General features: G+C 38.2%; 2 protein-coding genes across 7 annotated transcripts in view; one reads left to right on the top strand and one right to left on the bottom strand.

Moving 5' to 3' along the window:
* The window catches only part of ankrd45 (ankyrin repeat domain 45), a 30,768-nt gene extending 11,237 nt beyond the window's left edge, over positions 1–19,531 (bottom strand). Inside the window, exons 1-4 of one of the 5 annotated variants that reach the window (XM_073063673.1) lie at positions 19,331–19,517; positions 16,974–17,026; positions 9,086–9,398; positions 4,948–5,115 (exon numbers count right to left, since the gene is read on the bottom strand). In XM_073063673.1, the coding sequence (XP_072919774.1) occupies positions 4,948–5,115; positions 9,086–9,398; positions 16,974–17,015 (523 nt within the window). In that variant the 5' untranslated portion in view covers positions 17,016–17,026; positions 19,331–19,517. Of the gene's footprint in view, positions 1–4,947; positions 5,116–9,085; positions 9,399–16,973; positions 17,027–19,195; positions 19,285–19,330 lie in introns of those variants that run through there. The other 4 variants (XM_073063675.1, XM_073063674.1, XM_073063676.1 and 1 more) reach the window with 4 other exon arrangements.
* A 1,536-nt stretch (positions 19,532–21,067) lies between these two features.
* The window catches only part of klhl20 (kelch-like family member 20), an 85,227-nt gene continuing 82,874 nt past the window's right edge, over positions 21,068–23,420 (top strand). For both annotated transcript variants that reach the window (XM_073063670.1, XM_073063669.1), the window contains exon 1: positions 21,068–21,408. The gene's annotated coding sequence lies outside the window, so the exon portion shown is untranslated. The remainder of the gene's footprint in view (positions 21,409–23,420) is intronic.

The following is a 23,420-nucleotide window of genomic DNA, read 5'->3' as shown; positions in this document are numbered from 1 at the left end:
AATGAATAATGTCCGAGTGATTCAAGTGAATTCCGAGTCCAGAGAAAGTAATTTTACTACGAGGAGTACTTCTCCACCATTTTATGAGGTCCGATCAGATGAAATAGCTGATTTTAATGGAGGAATTTAAAAGAAGCATCCCTGTTGAAGTAAGGACCTACTTAAATGAGAGGGATACTGATACATTGCAGGACTCTGCTAGATTAGCTGATGAGTATGTTTTAATCCATAAGAATAAATTTCCTCAGGGTAGAATTTTTAAGAGGAAAAATAACACGGAGACTCAAGGTAAATCAGAAGTTAAATCAGAAGTTAATGAGAAAGGTAAGGAGGAAGGAAAACCTGTGAAGGAAAGACAGTTTGGTCCTATTTGTAACTATTGTAAGAAACCTGGCCATGTAATAGCTAACTGTTTCCGATTGAAAAAGAAAGAGAAGGAAGCAGTCCCAGATGCTTGTGTGCAACATACTGAAGCACCTGTAAAATTACAGGGTTCGATAAAAACAAATGAGGTTTTGTTAGAGTCTGACCAAGTTAAAAAGGGATATGATCATTTTATAACTGAAGGGTTTGTATCCTTGAAAGAAGGATCTACTCCAGTGCCAATAAAAATCCTTAGGGATACTGGAGCTTCTCAATCACTGATGTTAGACAGTGTATTGAAGTTTAATGAAGAGTCTGATACTGGTGAGGTAAATTATATACGAGGTGTTGGGAGTGCTTTTATGCCTGTACATTTGCATAAAGTAAATTTAAAGTCAGGGTTAGTTACAGGATTTGTTAAAGTAGGATTACAGCCTAGCCTACCTGTGAAGGATATTTCTTTATTGTTAGGTAATGAGTTGGCAGGTGGACAAGTTTTTCCTGAAGTGCATTTGACAATGGAGTCAGAGGAATCAGAGATGAATTCTAACACAGATTCTTCCTGTGTTGTGACTAGAGCTATGGCTAAAAAGATTGATGCGCAAAATGAAGTTGTTACTGCTCAACTCAGGATTCGAGTTTTGAGGATGTGTCAGAGACTTTCTTACCTTCATTGTTTGAACAAGATTCTTGGAGTAAGTCTGACTATGAAGATTTATCTCTGTCTCGGAAGGAGATGATAGCAGAGCAGAATAGAGACCCTGAGATTATAAAATTAAGAGAACAAGCTCTACCAGATAGTGAAATTGAGAAGGTGTCTGTAGGATATTACTTGGAAAAAGGAGTGTTGATGAGGAAGTGGAGACAACCTATTCCAGCATTTGGTGAACCATTTTCTAAAGTTATTATAGATTGTGTCGGTCCATTACCAAAGACAAAAACTGGCTATCAGTACTTGTTGACTATCATGTGTACTTCGTCTATGTTTCCAGAGGCAGTACCACTTAGGAATATAACAGCTAAAACTGTGACAAAGGCTCTTATAAAATTCTTTACTTATTTTGGGCTACCTAAGGAAATACAAACTGATCAAGGCAGTAATTTTATGTCTGGATTGTTTAAACAGATAGTTTATAAATTGGGAGCTAAGCAAATCACTTCATCTGCATACCATCCAGAATCGCAAGGTGCCTTGGAGAGGTTTCATTCTACCCTCAAGAATATGATTAGGACATATTGTGTGGAAAATGAAAGTGATTGGGATGAGGGTATAAACTTACTTTTATTTGCAGTAAGGGAATCGGTACAAGAATCTTTAGGTTTCAGTCCATTTGAACTTGTATTTGGGCATAGAGTTAGAGGACCTTTAGCTTTATTAAAAGAACAGTGGATTAGTAAGGAAGTACACACTAATTTGTTGGACTATGTTTTGAAATTTAAGGACAGGTTACATAAAGCTTGTAGCTTAGCTAAGGAAAATTTAAAATTGGCTCAGGAGAAAATGAAAACTTGGTACGATAAAGAAGCTAATGAGGATGTTTAAGCCTGGAGATAAGGTGCTGGTTCTTTTCCCAGTGCAAACGAATCCTTTACAAGCTAGATTTCCTGGTCCTTATGAAATTGTGTCTAAAATCAATGATGTGGATTACGTGATAAAAACTCCAGATCGTAGAAGGCCAACACAACTTTGCCATATAAATATGATAAAGCCATATTATGAGAAACAATCTGCTACTGTGACTGTTGTGGTTAATGATAATGAATGTGATTTAACTAGAAACATGATAGATGATTCATCTGAATTTCATTCTAAATCCAACATTGTTTCTATCAGGTTACCAAATTCAACCATTCTGGAAAATATTGATGAGAGACTAGCACATTTACAGCCAGAGCAGAAACAGCAGATGAAGAAATTAATTTTTAAATATAAGGATTTGTTTCCAGACGTTCCGAGAAGGACTACTATAGCTTCACATGATGTAGATGTTGGAGATGCCAAACCTGTTAAACAACACCCATATAGAAAGAACATAGAAAAATGTGAACTTGTTGAGAAAGAAATTAAATATATGTTAGAGAATAATATTATTAGACCTTCTAACTCGAATTGGAGTTCACCCTGTGTTATGGTGCCAAAACCAGATGGTAGTATTAGGTTTTGTATGGACTATAGGAAGGTGAATGCTGTAACGAAAACAGATGCATATCCAATTCCTAGAGTAGATGATTGCGTAGATAAAGTTGGAAAAGCAAAGTTCCTTACTAAGATTGATTTATTGAAAGGGTATTGGTGTGTTCCACTAACAGACAGAGGTAGAGAGATTTCTGCATTTGTAACTCCATCTGGGCTATATGAATATAATGTTCTTCCATTTGGGATGAAGAATGCCCCAGGTACTTTCCAGAGGATGATTAACTCTGTGATTCAGGGATTGAAAGATACAGATGCTTGTATTGATGATTTAGTGACAGGAAATGATACTTGGGAAGCACACATTATTGCGGTGGAGAAATTGTTTGAAAGGCTTTCAAAAGCTAACTTAACTATTAATTTAGCTAAGAGTGAATTCGGACATGCCACTGTGACTTACCTTGGTTATGTTGTGGGTCAAGGTAAGGTAGCTCCTGTTCAGGCAAAAGTTCAGGCAATTTTAGAGATTCCCACTCCAACGGGGGAAAAAAACTCTCAGAAGATTCTTGGGAATGGTTGGATGGTATTGAAAATTTTGTAAGAATTTTGCTAATGTTGCCCTTCCATTAATTAACCTTTTGCAGAAGAATGAGAAGTTTGTGTGGACAGTGCCTTGTCAAGAAGCATTTGAGAAATTGAAAACAATGATATGTCAACAACCTGTGCTTAAGGCACCTGACTTTGAAAAACCTTTTTCATTAGCTGTAGATGCTAGTGATGAGGTTGCAGGAGCAGTATTAATGCAAAGGAATGAGGGTGATGAGGTTGATCATCCAGTAGCTTACTTTTCTAAGAAATTTAATAAGCATCAAAGAAACTATTCAACAATAGAGAAGGAATTGTTATCTCTTGTTTTAGCTTTAGAACATTTTGACGTATATGTTGGTACAACTCAAAAACCACTTATTGTTTACACTGATTATAATCCATTAGTGTTTCTGAGTAAGATGATAAACAAAAACAGAAGGTTATTAAATTGGAATTTGATGTTACAAGAGTACAATATTGTGATAACTCATATTAAAGGTAAAGATAATGTGGTTGCTGATTGTCTATCTGGATGTTGAATGTACAATGTAATATTTTTTATGGAGTGGTTTTTTTTACAATTGTAACACTCCTACTGTATTGTAAGTTGTAAGATGTTTTATGATGATACGATGTATACTGTGTATGTTATAAAATTTATACATTTGTTTTTTTTCCTTGTAAATAATTGTTAAAATTTTGTTGTTGACAGACCAAAATTTTTTTTTTGGAGGGAGGTGTTACTGTGGGTATCTTGTACTTGTCACGTGATAGTGGTGTTGAAGCTACACTGGACTTAAGGTAGTGGTCTTGTGATGGTGGAGTGACGTCATTTTCCCGCCAGTAGAGATCATGTGACAGATTTTTTTTTACAGGGTATAAAAGGAGGACCCCTCCCTGTGAGGAGGGGCAGTTCGTGGCTGGATTTGCCATTTTGACTCCATGCCACTGCGTGGTCCAATATTATGATGCAGTTTGGTTGAAAGGTGGAGTTTTATTTAATGCCTAAAGTTTAAAAGGTCATTGCTGGCAGTTTCTTTATAATACTGCCAGTTAAAAATCAGTGGAGAGTGAAGATCAGAGTTCGGGAGCTAAAAGATCAAGGAAAGTAAATTTTGACGGTGAAACAGGTTTGACCTTGTTTGATCCTCATTCGGAAGGAATTCGTTGGCTGTCCCCGTGGTAACCCCTGTGAATAGCAGAAAGGGTTGGGTACAGTTTTGTAAAGGAAAGGTCAGTACCTTTAAGCCGTTTCATTTTCATCGTCGTAAATTCTCCAGGAAAAGTATAGTTTGACTGGGAACCGCAGCAACACAACGTGAAAGAGAATCTAAATCGTCTAAAAAGTCTCTCCTTTAATGGACTGTAAGCATTTTGAACTTTTGCAGTACTACTTTGAAGAACTGTTTTTGCAACATCGCTTTAAGAACTGTTTTCGCTTTATTCCTTTAAGAACTGTTTAAGCTGCCGCACAGCAGCTGATTTCCGGTTACGTTAGTGGTTTGTTTACTCTTGGGGGTTTGTTTTTCAGTGTTTAATAAATGTTTTATTTGTTATAAAAAAAACCCTGCCTCACTTATATATTTATTGTTGCTGAATCCGTAACAAAAGAAATGAGAAAAGCTCTAGTTACGCAATGTATACTTACAAATTCCTCTTCTAACTTAATATGATATGATTGTATAAAACTAAGAAATTCTAAAGGTTCAGATTTTCCTTTGCGCAAACACTACTATTGGACAGATATCCAAAACTTACTTATTTTAAAACAGAACCAGAAACTCCCTTTTGTTTATGATTTTCTTAACATAACTTATACATTGTTATTGAAATCAATATAAAGTGTTAATGCCATTTCTTACCTGCCCAATCTAGAAACTCTACACAATTGGCAATTGAATATCGCTTAGCTATATCTCGTGCTCTTTCATCTCTGAAGTTGATTGTTTGAACATTAGCTCCAAGGCTCACCAAAGCGTTTAAGCTCTCCAGCTTCCCCCATGCAGCAGCACAATGTAAAGGAGTATATCCTGTGGACACGAAACAAAATCGAAATCAGTGCAATTACTCGACAAAATGGAACATCTGTTGAGAAAGAAACAATTAACATTTCAGATTGAAAAGCTTTTATTGGGATAGTTATGTTGTCATGTACCGTTCGGCTAGGTCTTCTAATGTAAAGAAGCAAGCTACAACAAATTCAGAATGGATTACATTATTAAGACTTATTATTTTACTTGCAAGGGGTGATATAGTTCCAGCCAAGTTTTACATGGAAATATAGCTCCAATCCTCTGTTTCAACCAAAGTACTTTTATATGATTTTTGAATACAAAGAACAGTTACTCATTCCATAACATTACATTCTTATCTTCATCCTTATCTTGTTCTAACATTTGATCCTTAGAAGCTCCATCCCATTTCCCCTGTTGTCAAAACAACCCCTCTGGCCATAAAACAATTTGCTTCACATAAAAGAAAATAGTTTGCTCACAGATAACACAAACATACTTGTAAGATTTCCCATGAAATCAGCAAAGTACTTAGGGATTTCTTAGACTCCATCTTGTTCACATTATGTTTTACAAAAACAACAAAATCATTAAGACTTCAGGGTTACAGATATATTTCCACAGTTGAAAGATCATTGATCTTAGCTTAATTCCTCTAACCACATATGCTGTCAGATCACCTGATTACTTCAAACCTGAATATGGCATTGTGGAGTTGTGTTTAGCCACACCATCATAAGTGTAAAGTGAGTAGAGCAGGGGCCTAAGCACACAGCCTTGTGCTGCACCTGTGCTGTTGGAGATTGTGGAGGAGACGTTGCTGTCAATCTGAATTGAATGGGGTTTGCAAGTGAGGACATCGAGGATTCAATTGCATAAGGAGATATTGAGGCTAAAGTCTTGAAGCTTATTGATTCGTTTTAAGGGGATAATGGTATTGAATGCTGAGCTATAGTTGATAAAGAGCATCCTGATATATGCATCTTTGCTGTCCAGATGTTTCAGAGTTGAGTGAAGAGCCAATGAGATGGCTTCTGCTACGGACCTGTTGCTCTGGTAGGCAAATTGGAGTGGATGCAATACGCTGTTCACCCAGGAGTTGAAATGTTTCATCACCAACCTCTCAAAACACTTCATCACTGCGAATGTAAGTGTTTCTGGCCAATAGTCATTATTAGTTCTTCTTAGGCAAGTTACAAAAATAACTAAATAAATAATGCAGAAGAGAAATGAGGTAGTATTCATAGATCTTTCAGAAATCTGATACTGTGGTGGGGAAACTATTCCTAAAAAATTGAGTGTGGGCCTTCAGGTTCCTGTACCTCCTCCCTAATGGTATTAATGAGAAAATGACACTTCCTGGATGTCGAGTGTCCTTAAATGATGGATGCCAAACTCTTGAGGCACTACCTTTTGAAGATATATTTGATACTGGGGAGGCTTGCGCTGGCCGAGTCTACCACCCCCTGAAGCCTCTTTTGATTCTGCATATTGGAAGCTCTATACCAAGCTATGACACAACCAATCAGAATGGTGTCCACAATACATCAGTAGAAATTTGTTAGGAGTCTTTGGTGACATACACAGAAAAGGTTTAAAGGGATAAATACCAAGTGTGTGGAAATGGGACTAGCTCATGTGGACAGATGTATCAGTATTGATAGATTTTCCAGCCCAGCCTGTTTACATGCTGTATCATACTACGACATTATATAAAACTGGGTCTGTGGTATTGACTTTAAACCTCTTAAATTCATAAGACCATAAGGAATAGGAGCAAAGTTATGCCATTCATCCCCATCAAGACTGTTCCACCATTCAATCATGGCTGATTTATGATGCTTTACTAATCAGAAATCTATCAACTTCCATTTTAAATATATCCAATAACTTGGCCTCCATAGTTGTCTGTGGCAATGAATTCCACAGATTCAGCACCTTCTGAATAAATACATTACTTGTCATCACTGTTCTAAAGGGACACCTATTCTGAAGCTGTGCCATCTGGTCCCAGACTGTTCCACTGTTGGAAACATTCTTTCTATGTCCACTCTATTTAGGCCTTTCAACATTTGGTAGGTTTCAATGAGATCCCCATCATTCTTCTAAACTCCAGCAAATACAGCCCCAGAGCAACCCTTTCATTCCCAGGATAATTCTTGTAAACCACCTCTGGTTCCTATGCAATGCCAGCACATCCTTTCTTAGATATGGAGTTCAAAACTGCTCACAAGTGTGGTCTGACCAATGCGTTATAAAACCCCAGCATTACATCCTTACTTTTATATTCTAGTCCTCTCAAAAGAAATGCTAGCATTGTATTTGCCTTCCTTACTACCAACTCAACGTGCAAATTAACCTTCAGAGAATCCAGCGCAAGGACTCTTAAGTCCCTTTGCACCTCTAATTTTTGAATTTGCTCCCTATTTAGAAAATAGTCTATGCCTTTATTCCTTCTACCAAAGGGAACAGCCATACACTTCCTACATTGTATTACATCTGCCACTTCTTTGCCCATTCTCCTAATCCAAGTCGTCCTGCAGACTCCCTGTTTCCTCAGCACTACCTGCCCTTCCACCTATCTTTGTATTGTCTGCCAACTTGGCCACAAAGCCATCCAGATCATTAGCATATAATGTGAAAAAGAGCTGAACCAATACCAACCCCTACAGAACACCACTAATCACTGGCAGCCAGAAAAGGCCCCCTTTATCTCCATTCTTTGCCCCTGCCAGTCAGACAACCTTCTGTCCATGCTAGTATCTTTCCTGTACTATACACAGGCTCTTGTGTTGTTTAGCAAACACATATGCGGAATTCAAGTTATCAATTTGCCATTAAATACAATGGACTGGCACACAGTTTTGAAGAATTCCACTCTGCACAGCCTACAAGTCACTAAAGGTCTCAAATATTCTTTTTTTTTCTGGTTGCTGAGCCAATTTTCAGTCCAACTTGTCAGCTTCCTTTGAAAAATACTCTGTTAAAGCAAAAGGGTTCTGCACGACTAACAGAAGCCTATGTAATTAAGATAAACAGTATGTGTCACAAGTTAGTAGCATATGTTGATGTGTTGATCCTATATTTATTCCACAGTGCCTTTCTGTGCTGAAGAATACACAAACTATAGTTTAAATCTTGCTGTCTGGGCTTGTGCTTATTAATTTTGCCGGTCTGAACTTTTATCTTCACTGTGTCATCCAGAAAATGTGTGTGTGCATGTATGTATGTATGTGTTACTCCATAAGAAAACTTATAGAGTGTTAGCTTTCATAAATCAAGGGATAGAGTTTAAGAGTCGCAGGGTAATGATGCAGCTCTATAAAACTCTGGTTAGGCCACACTTGGAGTACTGTGTCCAGTTCTGGTTGCCTCACTATAGGAAGGATGTGGAAGCAATGGAAAGGGTACAGAAGAGATTTACCAGGATGCTGCCTGGTTTAGAGAGTATGCATTATGATCAGAGATTAAGAGAGCTAGGGCTTTACTCTCTGGAAAGAAGGAGGATGAGAGGAGACATGATAGAGGTATACAAGATATTAAGAGGAATAGATAGAGTGGACAGCCAGTGCCTCTTCCCCAGGGCACCACTGCTCAATACTAGAGGACATGGTTTTAAGGTAAGGGGTGGAAAGTTCAAGGGGATATTAGAGGAAGGTTTTTTACTCAGAGAGCGGTTGGTGCGTGGAATGCACTGCCTGAGTCAGTGGTGGAGGCAGATACACTAGTGAAATTTAAGGGACTACTAGACAGGTATATGGAGGAATTTAAGGTGGGGGGTTATATGTGATGCAGGGTTTAAGGGTCAGCACATTGTGGGCTGAAGGGCCTGTACTGTGCTGTACTGTTCTATATATATTCTATTGCACAAAATACAGTATTTTCACAATGTTTGCCAACCTCATTTGTATCCATCTTAATTAGAGAAATAGAAGATTAAAGAAATATCCACTACTAATATTGAAAAATCAACAGTGTGGCCAAATACCTCTGTTAGTTTGCTCATTCACATTTGCTCCTTGTGACACCAACTCTTGAATAACTTCACAGTGACCCAGGATGGCAGCTGCAAAGAGAGCATTTCTGCCGAAGTCATCATGTATATTTAACAATTCATTACTTTTTTCATGGTTTGGTTTATCTGTATTTACAAAACACTTGCGTAAGTTCTCAGCATCTCCTGTAAGCACACTGTTAAGAAAGTTGTTTCTGTTTTCTAGCTCAAGATCTTCAATATTTGCTGAATCATCATTTGGGTTAATCGCTTCTTTTTTATTTTCACCATCTTGATCCATTCTTATCTAAATAATAATAATATGTAGTATTATTATCCATTGGAAATAAAAATTTACATCAAAGAGTACAATTCAGCTCAAGAGGAATGCTGACTGCTAAACTAATTCCACTGTTGGATTCTTTCACGACAGATGCCTACTGGTTGTTGGTGGAATAACAGCTTTTTGTAGCTGCTCCTATATTATCTACTTTGCTGTTTCCAACTTGTTTTTAAATCTTGCTTTTAAACATAATATTGTTTTATTATGAGGGCTGCCAAAGGTACTAAGAAAGATGAGTACCCTCCTGTAATGTTGGAATCTATTATGGAGACGTTTCAGAAACATAAAAAAGAATTCTCTGAGGAATTCTAGCAGAAGTTCCAGCAACTCAGCTCTGAAATTAAACAAACTGATGTAAAATTTGATTCTATTCAAAAAAATCCTTAAGTGAACATGATAAACGATTACAGGAGAATGAAGATACTCAGATGATTTTGGACACGAAGATTGAAGGCCTGCAAACAGTTTGTGAAAACCAGTCAAAGTCTAATGAAAAATTAAGACAGAAGATTATCGACTTGGAAAACAGAAGTACAAGAAATAATCTACTAATTCTGGGACTTGAAGAGTTTATGGAAGGTAATCAGCCTACGGAATTCTTTGCAAACTTCTTGCCAAAATTATTCCCTAAAATTTTAAAATCTCCATCTAAGATTGACCAAGCTCATAGATCACTCGTGCCCAGACCTGCTGTAGGAGAGAGACCCCTATCAGTGATAATCTGTCTTCATGATTTTCAAACAAAGGAACTTTTAATTTGTGAATCCCGCCAAAGATTACAACAGTCAGAAGATCAGAATTGTCAATGATTATCCACCTGAGATGATGAATGAGCGCTTCAAGTTTAAAAAGGTTATGTCGGAACTGTATAACAGAGGTTTTAAGCCGTCTCTCCATTATCCTGCTCAGCTCAGAATTATTTTGAGGGATGGTTCTCGGAAATGGCTTCGTTCGACACAGGAAGCCCAAGAATTTTTAGTTGCAGAAGTTTGACTGTTTAATATCTTCCTACATGAATAATTGCTTCTTTTACTTTTGATATGCCTTTGTAGCTAACTCTCTTCTTGAACTCTTTAATGCTTTACTTAGAAAATAAGATTTTAATGAGTTAAAACCTTGCGTTAATATGTTTTGAATTTTGATAGGTTTTTAAATATATTATACTTATTTTTTTGAGTTTTTTTTCTTTCAATAAGGTCCAGTTGGTTTTTTCTCTTATTTAGTCTAGTTGGAACGCAGTTAACCTTGAAGATGTATTTGGAGCTAAACCAGTAGGTTTTTTTTGGGAGGGTAATGTCATTAGGTTTAGCTGTCTATTGGTCAACTTTCTGACTTTGGGAGGTGGGTGGGGGTTGGGTGTTTTCTGGGAGCTGGTTTGGTTTCTTAGCCACATTTCTTGCTTGGTTGCTTTATCTCAACGTTCATTGTTTGGATTTAATATACATTTCAGTGATTACTATTCTAACCTTTCTTTTAAATAGTATTAAAAATGGATCATACTATTAATTTACTTAGTTTTAACGTTAAAGGATTACACCACCCCGTGAAACAGAATACAATATTTACCTATATTAAAAAACTTCAGGTCCCAATTATATTTTTTAACAAGAAACTCACATTTGTAAATGTGATAATTTACGCCTCTTCAGTCATTGGAAAGAACTGCAACTTCATTCCTCCTTTCAGGCTAAGTCTAAGGGTGTTTCAGTTTTTATAGATAATACAGTTTCTTTTGTTCAACATAAAGTAGTGTCTGATACCAATGGGCGTTTTATTATAGTATCAGGAAAATTAGATAATAAATTAATGGTATTTGCTAATTTGTATGCCCCAAATATAGATGATCCAGGGTTTTCTGAGCGATTTTTTTCGCTTCTACCTGATTTAAGTCTTTACTCATTGGTCTTCGGTAGAGATTTTAATTGTTGGCTAGACCCAGTTTTAGATCGATCATCTTCTAAGCCAGCAATATTTAGTAAATTACCTCTTGTTTATTCAATCTTTTCTAATGAAATGTGATATTGTTGATATCTGGTGTTTCTTACATCCAATAGATAAGGAATAATCGTTTTTTTCCCATGTCCATCATACATATTCTAGGATTGATTTTTTTTATTGACAGCCAATTGATTCCGTTAGTTTGATTCTGTGAATATAAAGAGATTGCTGTTTCAGATCATGCTCCTGTGTTTTTATCTTAAATCTCCCTGGTTTCCTTCAAATAAATAGATTTTGGCATTTTAACCCAACTTTGCTATCAGATAAGTTTTTAAAATTTTTGGAGAGACAAATTATTCTTTTTTTTTGAAGAGAATACGCAGGAAGAGACTTCTAGTCTTATTATATGGGATGCCTTTAAGGCTTATATTAGAGGTCTAATTATTTCTTATACTGCAAATGCTAAGAAAAAAGCTAACAAAGAGAGAATTGAACTAGCTAATCAGTTGAAACAATTAGATCAAAAATATGCCTTGACTCCAGAACCTGCTTTATACAAAAGCCATGTTGAAATTAAAACTAAATATGATCTTCTTTTAACATATCCAATTGAAACTCAACTCCTAAAAGATAAAAGTCAATTTTATATTCATGGAGACAAAACAGGTAAATTATTGGCTAATCAGTTAAAAACCTTCATAGTTAAATGGCAAATTAAAGAAATCTGTAAAGCTGATGGTGATACAACAATTGACCATTTAGAAATAAATGATACCTTTAGAGAATTTTACTCTAAACTTTATAGTTCTGATTCTCCTAAAGATAATGCTGTAATGAATTATTTCTTAGATCAATTAAACATCCCTGCACTTTCTGATGATAACCGAAAACAGTTGGATCAACCTGTTTCTTATGAGGAAATTGCCAAGGCTGTATGTTCATTGCACGTGGGGAAGGCTCCGGCTCCTGACAGTTTTTCTGGAGAATTTTATAAGGCTTTTTCCTTATTGCTTATACCTCATTTATATTTAGTCCTTTCAAACTCCCACTATCTTTTTATGAAGCTTCTATTTCACTTATTCTTAAAAAGAACTGAATGTTAAACCCAACTGAATGTTTGTCATATAGACCTATCGCCTTACTTAATTTGACATTAAAATCCTATCCAAAGTTCTGGCTCGTAGGATTGAAAATATTTTACCATCTATTATTTTTGATGTTCAGATTAAAAATCAATGTTCCCATTCGTCGTTTATTAAATGTTATTTATTCTCCTTCTAAAGAGATATTGGAATGTGTGATATCCTTAGACACTGAGAAAACCTTCGATTGGGTTGAATGAAATTACTGTACTTATTTAAAACCTTAGAAAAATTTAATTTTGGGCCCGAATTTATTCATTGGATTAAATTACTTTATTTATCTCCCTCAGCTCAGGTTCTTACTAACTCTCAGAATTCCAAACCATTTCAACTTCAACGTGGAACTAGACAAGGCTTTCCCCTGAGCCCTTTGCTTTTTGATCTGGCTTTAGAACCCTTAGCTATTGCTTTCTGAGAATCTAATGATATCACTGGTATTTTAAGGAGGGGTATTATTCACGAAGTTTCGCTTTATGCTGATGACCTTTTGCTTTATATTTCTAATGTTGAGACTTCATTACCTTTCGTACTTTCCTTACTCTCCTGTTTTAGTCAGTTTTCAGGATATAAACTAAATTTTCATAAGACTTAACTTTTTCCTTTGAATAATTTGGTATCAATTAATACTAACCTTCCTTTTAAAATTGTAAGAGAGCAATTTACTTATTTGGATGTAACAATTACGAAGAATTATAAATACTTATTTGAAGAATTTTTTTTTACCTTGCTGAATTATGTAAAAAGGGCACTATCAAAATGGCCGCCCTTTTCATTATCATTGATTGGCTGAATTAATTCTATTAAAATGAATATTTTGCCTAAATTTTTATACCTTTTTCAGGCCTTACCCGTTTTTATTCCTAAACCCTTTAAGTCCCAGCTCTGCTAACCTTGCTTCATATGAATTGTTCTCCAAACCAGGCAACATCCTGGTAAATCTCCTCGGCACCCTCTCCATAGTTTCCACATCCCTCCTATAATGAGGTGACCAGAATTGAACACAATACTCTAAGTGCGGTCTCACCAGAGATTTGTAGCGTTGCAACATGACCTCTCTACTCTTGAACTCAATCCCCCTGTTTATGAAGCCTAGCATCCCATAGGCCTTCTTAACTACCCTATCAACCTGCACAGTGACCTTGAGGGATGTATGGATTTGAACCCCAAGGTCCCTTTGTTCATCCACACTCTTAAGTAACTGACCATTAATCCTGTACTCAGTCTTCTGGTTTGTCTTTTAAAAATGCATCACCTCACACTTGTCCAGATTGAACTCCATCTGCCATTTTTCTGCCCAACTCTGCAGCCTGTTCATATCCTCTTGTAACTTTTGACAACCTACAGCTCCACCCATAACTCCTCCAATCTTCGTGTCATCCGCAAACTTACTCACCCATCCTTCCGCCTCTACATCCAGGTAATTTATAAAACTCACAAATAGCAGGGGTCCCAGGACAGATCCCTGCGGCACTCCACTAGTTATCGACCTCCAAGCAGAATACTTTCCTTCCACAACTACCCTCTGCCTTCTTCCTTTAAGCCAATTTTTTTTATCCAAACAGCCAAGGTTCCACTTATCCCATGCCTCATGACTTTCTGGATGAGTCTCTCATGAGGGACCTTGTCAAATGCTTTGCTAAAGTCCATGTAGACCACATCCTCTGCCCTACCCTCATCAATTTCTTTTGTTAGCTCTTCAAAAAACTCAATCAGGCTCGTGAGGCACGATCTTCCCTTCACAAAGCCATGTTGACTATCCACGAGTAGACTGTATTTCTGCAAATGCTCGTAGATCCTATCTTTAAGAATCCTTTCCAGTAGTTTGCATACCACCAACATAAGACTCACCGGTCTACAGTTCCCAGGTTTCTCCCTATTACCTTTTTTAAACAAAAAAGGTATTTTGTTCCTTTAGACAAAATTAAAAATCTCTGGGAACAAGATTTACAGACTTCAATTTCTGAGGAAACTTGGAATGAAATTTTTAAATTGGTTAATATCTCATTGTTGTGTGCCCATCACTCCCTCCTACAATTTAAAGTGGTCCATAGGGTTCACATGACTGAAGATAAGCTGTCTCATTTTTATTCGGATACATCTCCCTATTGTGACAGATGTAACAATGGAGAGGCTTCATTAATTCATATGTTCTAGACATGTCCAAGTCTTGAAAAATACTGGAAGAAAGTATTTCAAACTTTTTCCTGTAAATTTTAAACCAAACCCTTTGACTGCCTTATTTGGTATTGTTAGAGGAAAAAATATTATCTTGGAGACACCTGATCTGCACATTTTGGTTTTTATTTCTCTTATAGCTGGGAGGGCATTGTTGCTTAGGTGGAAGGATGTTGCTTCGCCTACTCATGCTCAATGGCTAAGCGATGTTATGTCATGCTTAAATTTAGAGAAGATTTGTTGTTCAATTTCTGAATCAAAACAAGACTTTCTAACATTGTGGGTACCTTTTTTTGAATTATTTTCAAAATCTTTGATTTGTTATAAAGTACAGATGTTGGCTAACATGTTTTACTATATGATAAGGATTTTTTCCCCTTTTTCTTTCTTTACCACACAGCTTTTCTTGGGAGTGGGTTTAGATTTTTTATATAATAAAATTACTACCTTTCAATATTACAATTCAATTTAATTTACATGAATATGGGATAATAAGACTATAAGTGTGATTCACATATATTGTAATTGATATATGATATACATCCTCCTGTACTCTGTATTCTTTTTTGTAAGAAATCAATAAAAATATTGAAAAAGGGAAAAAGGATTCTTTCACTATATTTCATTCTCTTCACTTTCATTTGATACTCAGTCAGATGTCAGGTAAGACTAAACAAACAATGTTTTGACTTATCATCAGAGGTTATGAGTTCAACTCTTAAACCTACTCCACTGATAAGGGAATGCTACACTGTGTGAAGTACCTATTTTTGGATAAGTAATTAAACCAAAATACTACCTGCATTTTGAGGGGAAAAAAATCAGGATTATCTTTTGCCATTAGTTTATAACACAATTATAATATTTGTTGTTAATAGAGGTGACTTTGTGGAAAATGGTTTCAGAATCAGAGTAAGTGAGCACAAAAATGGGCCCTTTGGCCCAACATTTCTTTACCGATCAAGGTATCTAATCAAGTTAGAGATATTTGTTTGCATTTGACAAATATATTACTGCAGAAATACTAACACACAAAAGAAAAAAATGCTGAAGGAATTCAGCAAGTCAGGCCGCATCTAAGGAGGGGAATAAACCATCAACAGTTCAAGCTGAGATTCTTCGTCATGACTGGAAAGGAAGGGGCAGAGGCCAAAACAAGATGGTGTGGGGGGGTGGGGAGAGGAGTACACGTTGGAGGTGATAGGTGAAACCAGGTGAGGGGAAAGTTAGCTGCATGGGGGAAAGGGGATGAAGCAAGGTGGGGGGGGGGCATAGGTGGATGAGGTAAAGAACTTAAGTAGAAGCAATCTAATAGGAGAAGCCAAATAACCATGGAAGTAAAGGAAGGAGGAGGGGCATCAGAGGGAGGTGATGGGCAGGTGAGGAGAAGGGATGAGATGGTAACCAGAATGGGGAATGGGAAAAAAGTGAGGAGGGGGAAGAAATTACTAGAAGCTGGAGAAATCTATGTTCATGCCATTTTGTTGGAGGCTACCCAGATGGAATATGAGATGTTGAAGTTCAGATTTAATTGTCATTCAATCATACATGAACACAGCCAAATGAAACAGTGTTACTCCAGGGCCAAGGTGCAAAACAGTGATAACAGTCATACACAGTACAAGGCATATATGATATAGCAGTAAATACAGTCACACAAGAAAAATATAGTCCAAGTCCCCGAGTCCATGAATGTTGCCACACCTTCAGCATTTTTTCCTTTTGCTCAAAATTTCCAACACCTGCAGAATCTTTTGTGTTCAGCCATGTTTTGAATCTTTTGTGTGTTAGTATTTCTACAGTAATATATTTGTCAAATGCAGACGAATGGCTCTAACTTGATTAGATACCTTGATTGGTAAAGGCACCATCTCCAGCACTCTGGTGGAGTGCACCAACTCCAACACCTCTCTCCTGGGCAGCTTCTCACAATGAGCACGGTAACAGAGCTCCCCCACTGTCAGCCAATAAACCAGTAAATTGAACTTGCAGCATTCCACATTAATAATGTCCAACAGGATTTTGCAATCACAAGAAAGGTGACTATGATGATTACTTGCTCTCTAAGACTGCACACTGCCTTTGTGCATTGATGCCTCTCTGACACAGGCAGCAGCATGATCCTCACCAAATTTGGTTCCTTCAGTTTCTACGCCAACAAGCAACTCACTGATGGGGTAGACAATGTCCAGATGGGTCTTGCAATTGTAAAAGAAAATGTTTAAAACAACAATAACATCTTTGCCCATAGAAGCTTTCGCATCTGAGCATGCCGCCAGCTTACCAGAAGTACGTTGCTCCTCCAGCCTGATCTTTGCCTCATCATGGTAGAAGAAGCTACAGCCAGATTTGTCAGAATGGGAATGGAAAGTCAAATTGAAATTGGTAGCCACTGGGACATCCTGCCTTTTGCAATGGACAGAGTAAATGTGCTTGACCACTCAGTTCCCCAATCTACATCAGGTCTTACGGATGTAGAGGAAGCCATCCATATTGGGAGCACCAGATACAACAGATGACCCCAACAGACCATGGGTGAAGTGTTACCTCACTTGGAAGGACTGTTTGGGACCATAATGGTGATAAGGGAGGAGGTGTAGGAACAGCCACTGCACTTGTCACACTTGCAGGGAGATCAGTGGGAAGTCCCGTAGACACTTTCCTTACAGAAAGTGGAGAGGGGTGGGGAGGGAAAGATGTGCTTAGTGGTAGGATCCCATTGAAGATGCCAGGTTAAAAGAATAATGTGCTGCTGGACCTTATCCCTGTGTTAATGGCAGGAGAATGGGGTGAGGGTAGATGTGTGGGAAATGGAGATGGGGGTGAGAGCAGCATTTGTGGTGGAAGGGAAACCCCATTCTTTGGAAATAAAAAGGGGATATCTCAGATGTTCTAGAATGGAAAGATTCACACTGAGAACAGATGCAATGAAAATGGAGGAACTGAGAGAAGGGAATAGCATTTTTTACAAATGACAGGGTGGGAAGGGTACAGTCACAATAACTGAGAGTTGGTAGGTTTTTAAGAGATATCTGTGGATAGTCTGTCTCCAGAGTTGGAGACAAAGGGATCAAGAAAGAGGAGAGAAGTATCAGAGATGGGCCAAGTAAATTGGAAGCTGGAGGCAATTTGATGAAATTGACGAGCTCAGTATGGGTGCAAGCAGGTTGGAAGAAAAGCTGTTGTCAGGAAGGCACAGATAGCTAGTGTCCATCATTGCAAGTTTAGTTTGGAGAAAGTGGAAGGAGCCTGAAGAAAGATTGTTGAGGATGAGGACCAATTGCAAGAGACAGAGAAGGGTGGTGGTGGAAGGGAACTGGTTAGGTCTTTGGTCAAGAAAGTTTTCAGGCCTTCCTGGTGGGAGATCAACATGTATAGGGGCTGGACATCTATAGAGAAAATAAGGCAATCCAGGTCAGGGAACTGAAAATTATTGGAGTGAAGGAGAGCATGTGAAGTGTCATGGATGCAAGTAGAAAAGGACTGAACCAAGGGGGACAAAATAGTGTCAGGTTCAGTGGAGCAGGAGCAAGCAGAAACAATGGGCTCATCAGGATAGTTATGTTTGTGGATCTTGGGTAGGAAGTAGAAATGAGCAGTAGACTTGCAGAGTTCATCCAACATTTTGTGTGTGTTGTAAAACGTAAGTGAATCTGGTTCAGTTGAGATTCAACTGCAGCTGAAAGGAAGAAAGTTGATAATAAAAGCAAATATGACACATGCTTCAAAGTGCAGAGATTTAAGTTACTTGATATCGTTTGACGATTTGGGGGTGCTGGCATCACTAGGTTGGTAACAGGTGAGGCAGCAAGATATTCTAAAACTTGTGGAGACACATGATTCACATAGGGTTGCACAACGAGCTCTGATGTGTAGGAGAATAGTTATTATCTAAGATGGAAGAGCAAATAGAGGCGTTATGGCTGAAGGAGGGGAGGGGAAGATGTTACTTGTGGTTGCATTACAGTGAAAATGTCAGAGGTTATGGACAATGATCTGCTGAATGTGGAGGCTTGTGGAGTGGATTGTGAAGACAAGAGGATCCTTGAAATGGAAAGGTTTGAGAGGGGACGAGAGCCAATGTGTAGGAAATGGGAAGTGTTTTTAACTATTTTGAATAGGAATATTGGCTGTGATATTTGGAAAGGTATCCTTATGTAGTGCATACTGCTCAAGTGGAAGAGGACTGCATTTGGAGTTGGAGGTGCGGTGGTGATACAGAATAAGACGTGTTTTCTTCGGTAAATCCAGAGATTGACGTTTGTTGAGCCTTTGGGATCAACGACAATACCGTTGCAAAGACTGAAGAGATTTTGAAATCTAGTTAATCAGTTAAATTTATAAATTGCTAAAAGTTGTCAATGCTTCACTCTTATTTCTATGAAAGAAAAAGAACAATCTCAAACAAACAGGCACAGTTTATTTCACTCCCCCCCCCCCCCATACACTGTTCTGCACACTGAAGACAGTACGAAGAGGAAGGCTATAAGGCTATTAAGGCTATACCTTAATGACAATACACGCTGCTCCTGCCACCAGCGTCTCCAACCCACAATGAATAAATTAAAAATGTTCCCGGGATGTTTCGATGCTTAAAAGTATCAAGGAAAATACTCTATTTTTCAATGTAGTAAGACACACCTTGCTCTTCAGTAAATGGAAATATCCTTACATTGTCTTTCCAAATTAAAGCAAACCTAACTTGACCCGCAATTTAATTTTTTCCTTTTCTAGATCTCACCAACTGACTTTTGGTGGCAGTATCGAGGTCAGCGCTCCGCACTACCACATCTTCGGCGTTCGTGTTCTGATCTACCGTCCTCCCAAGCACCCGCCACAACCGTCTCCCTAGCAACCGTCCTCCCTGTGTAACACAAATAAAGATCCGCCCGCCTAAAACGGGAGCAGCACCAATTAAGATCCGGTACCAATGGGAGGGAGGGAGAAAAAAGTCTCTATGATTCCAGCGTGATTCCATACCAGTGGAAAAATCGATGTGTCCGGGGTAAATAACTCAAACCAGAGGTCTGATGAAGGGTCTCAGGCCTGAAATGTTAATCCTCTCTGCACAAGTATTGCCTGACTTGCCAGCCTTTAATTTTAGGTTTCCAGTATCTGCCGTTTCGACTTTCTTATGAGGGTAGTTGACCCATAGTAGGCGACCACCTCGTTTTGAGAAAGGCCAAAAGCCTGCCACAAAAGTAAAATCTACACAGAAGGCCGTAAAAATGCATGCCGCACATACTCAGCAGGTCAGCCAACATCTGTGAAGAATGCATCTGAATTACCGTTTCGATTCAATGACCTACCGTTTTCATTTCAGAAATTCAACATCTACATACATTTCCCTAGGCACAATTTACCATTAGAGTCAGAGAATACAGCACAGAAACAGGCCCATCTGGTCCATGCCAAAACTATTTAAACTGCCTACTCCATCAGCCTGCACCAGGAACATTGCCCTCCATACTCCTAACATCCAAACTTCTCTTAAACGTTGAAATCGAGCTCACATACACCACTTGTGCTGGCAGCTCATTCCACACTCTCGAGAGTGAAGAAGTTTCCCCTCGTGTTCCCCTTAAACTTCTCACCCTTCACCCTCTGGTTGTAGTTCCACCCAACCTCAGTGGAAAAAGCCTGCTTGCATTTAGCCTATCTATACCCCTCATAATTTTGTATACTTCTATCAGATCTCCTCTCATCTTCTACGTTCTAACGAATATAGTGCTAATTTGTTCAATTTTTCCTTATAACTCTGATCCCCCACACCCAACATCATTGTAAATTTTCTCTGCACTTTCAACCTTATTTACATCTTTCCTGTACGTAGATAACCAAAACTGCATACACTACTCCAAATTAGGACTCACCAATGTCTTATACAACTTCTACATAACATCCCATCTCCTGTACTCAAAACATCGATTTATGAAAAGCCAGTGGGCCAAAAGCTTTCTCTACGGCCCTATCTATCTGTGATGCCACTTTCAATAATAACATTAATTCATATTAGTAAATAAATTGCATTTTGTCACCTTTTAATGTGATAAAACAGCACCCCAGAGTTGGCTGATACACATAGAAATAAAATTTTTAAAAAAACATACAAATCTAATGCGGGAGATGATGATGGGGTAAATGATGGAAGAGTTTGGTTAGAAGGGGAATGTTATAATAAGGAATAAGACAAAGGAAAGCACTGTTGCCAGGAAACAGGGCAAGGAGGGTAAACCCAAGATCAGCTTATTTGAGGAGAAGGAAGTACTTTCCTCCCACCCATTCCGTCCGTGCCAAACCCGGCTCCGCGAGCGCCTCCTCTCCGCGCTTGCGCCGCTGTCCCTGTCCTATGCACTGGTGGCAGTTGCCGCGCAGGCGCTGAATGGGCGCAGCCGCCTTCCAGAAACAAGCGGAGGACGCGCTGCCAGCTTGGTCGTGTGATGGCCTCTTCCTTGATTTTGAAATGCTGCGCGGCTGCTAGTTACTTTTAACTTTTGAGGTCGTTTGTCGCTTGCACCGTAGCTAAGGCACTGCAGACTTTCGGCCTTTCTTAAACTGGAGTGGTCGGTTCATGTGAATGCAATTTTTGAGCCGCTGGCTGCTTCGGTGGGGAAGAGATTGGCGGCTGCACCATTTTCCTACTTTCCGAAGGTGCGCAGTGCAGCTGCGCAGTTGGCGAGTGACGGGAGAATTGTGTGGATCAATAAACTAAAAACAAAGTAAGAACAGTTATTTATTTATTGTCCAGTGACAGAAGCTTTGCAGCATCAAGCTTAAAGAGGGTATTTTAAAATACAATGACAATGCCAGCCCATCTACAACATCAAGGGTCCCACAACGTACTTAAGTTGTGTGGAGACGTTAAAAATGGGCATTGATCAGCTGAGTCCCAGGTATTGAATTGAACTTATTACTCAAACCCGGGTTCTTGTCAGACACATGCGGCATGGAATTTTCTCAACCACAGCCAACTGTATGAATGCATCAGCAGTTACTTTTGTTGCCCAAAACTATACGAACAGCAGTTCAATGCTATTTGTTGATTTTACTCCGGGTAATTGAGAAAAATATATCACAATATAGGCTTTTTTTTGTATTCTTCTGATACTAATTAATAGATGTCTTTTAAGTTAAAGAAATCTGGAGAAAAGCTACTTAACAATACAAACATCAGGAAGATCAGAATGATTGCAAAATTGCTAAATCACTTCGTATTTTTAAAACTTTGTTTTCAGTTGTAGTCCGTTTGTTTCTCTAGGCATCATCTTAGTGTCAGTGTCTCGATTGGCGATAGTGTCGGCCCCGACCCCCAATGAATTAAGATTGTAATTTTCTTTCCTTGCACCAAAATACTTTAGTTCAAAACATTTCACCAGTGCTGTAGGTGACTCCTCTTCTAACCAATTATACCTTTTTTGTGAGCTGATTAGTTATATATTGTGCAATATAATGCATATTGTCCAGAGAAATAGGAAGTGGCAAAATGTATGTTTCATGATCATTCTGTGTGTCTTGTTTCTAATTAATTGGGAAGATGACCTTCTGAGAGGGGGACGTTGCTTTGATACTGTAAAGTTAATACTGTACAGTAATCGGTGCAGAAATACACAATGAAGCTGTAATTACTTGAGCAGCAATACATTGACATTTTGTTGTGTGAAGAATGGATATAATTTGCATGTACATTTATGTCTGGTTTGAAATGGCACAGTTACTTGTGGACATCGATAGCAAATAGCTTGGATGGCTATTATGAAACTTGCAGCAGCTATCAGGATTGGCACTATTAGTTACCATCCTGACTGATTGCCAGTGCTTCCTGACTACCTCATTGCCTTTTGCTGAGTGACTTATTGGAGATGTTTTCTGACTTTGTAGCAGAATCACTGAATAATTAGGGCAAATGCTTGCTTTCAAAATAGTATCTTGGATGTCTGCTTGATATGTGGTAATTAAAGGCTTGAACCAAGTGTTGTGAAGTGGGATTAGGTTGGATCTGCTGTGGACACAATTGGCCAAATGATCTCCTGTACCGTGGATTTTCATGTTCCTTCAGATTCCTCCTGATGATTTTCTCAGAAATTTGTTTAAAATTGGACTTGAATTATTTTGCATCTGTTGAAAAGTTGTCACCATCATTAAAGATCTTTGGGAATGTTTGTTAATCATTGTGGATTTTATTCATAAATTTGTAAATTATGAAGCGGTCTTTGTTTGAATGTGGTAGGAACAAGGCAGCTTTCAATTAAGCTGAGGAAGGACAAGTAAGATTCTTGAAGTTATCAGTGAGCATCTCCTTTCTCAAAATAAGGGCTGCATTTTCTGGACTGACCAAGAATCTCAGAACACTCAATCTAACAGATTGTAAAGATTTAGTCACCAAGCATTTGAGGGCAAAGCTCAGGAGAATTTTGCATATTAACAAAATCAAGTAGACTGTGATTTGGACAGCAAAGGGATTCTGGGTTAGAATCAGCTGTAATTTTACTGAATGCCAGAGCAGGTATGTGGGGGCAAATGACCACTTCTTCCTTCTATTTCCTATGTTTTCATCTTGTGACAATCAAATCATTTGTATTGATTTTCCCTTCTTGAATCATTTTCCAATATTTGCTAGCTCAATAATTTTTTTGTATTCGGGTATAGTTTGTGTTTCTGTAATCTAGGGTAACATTCTAAAGTGTTTAAATACAATAATACTGGCCTATGGTTTATTTTTAACTGAAAGATT

Source organism: Hemitrygon akajei, chromosome 12 (assembly GCF_048418815.1).
Source record: "Hemitrygon akajei chromosome 12, sHemAka1.3, whole genome shotgun sequence".
Taxonomy (NCBI): domain Eukaryota; kingdom Metazoa; phylum Chordata; class Chondrichthyes; order Myliobatiformes; family Dasyatidae; genus Hemitrygon; species Hemitrygon akajei.
This window is presented reverse-complemented; position numbering and strand designations above follow the sequence as displayed.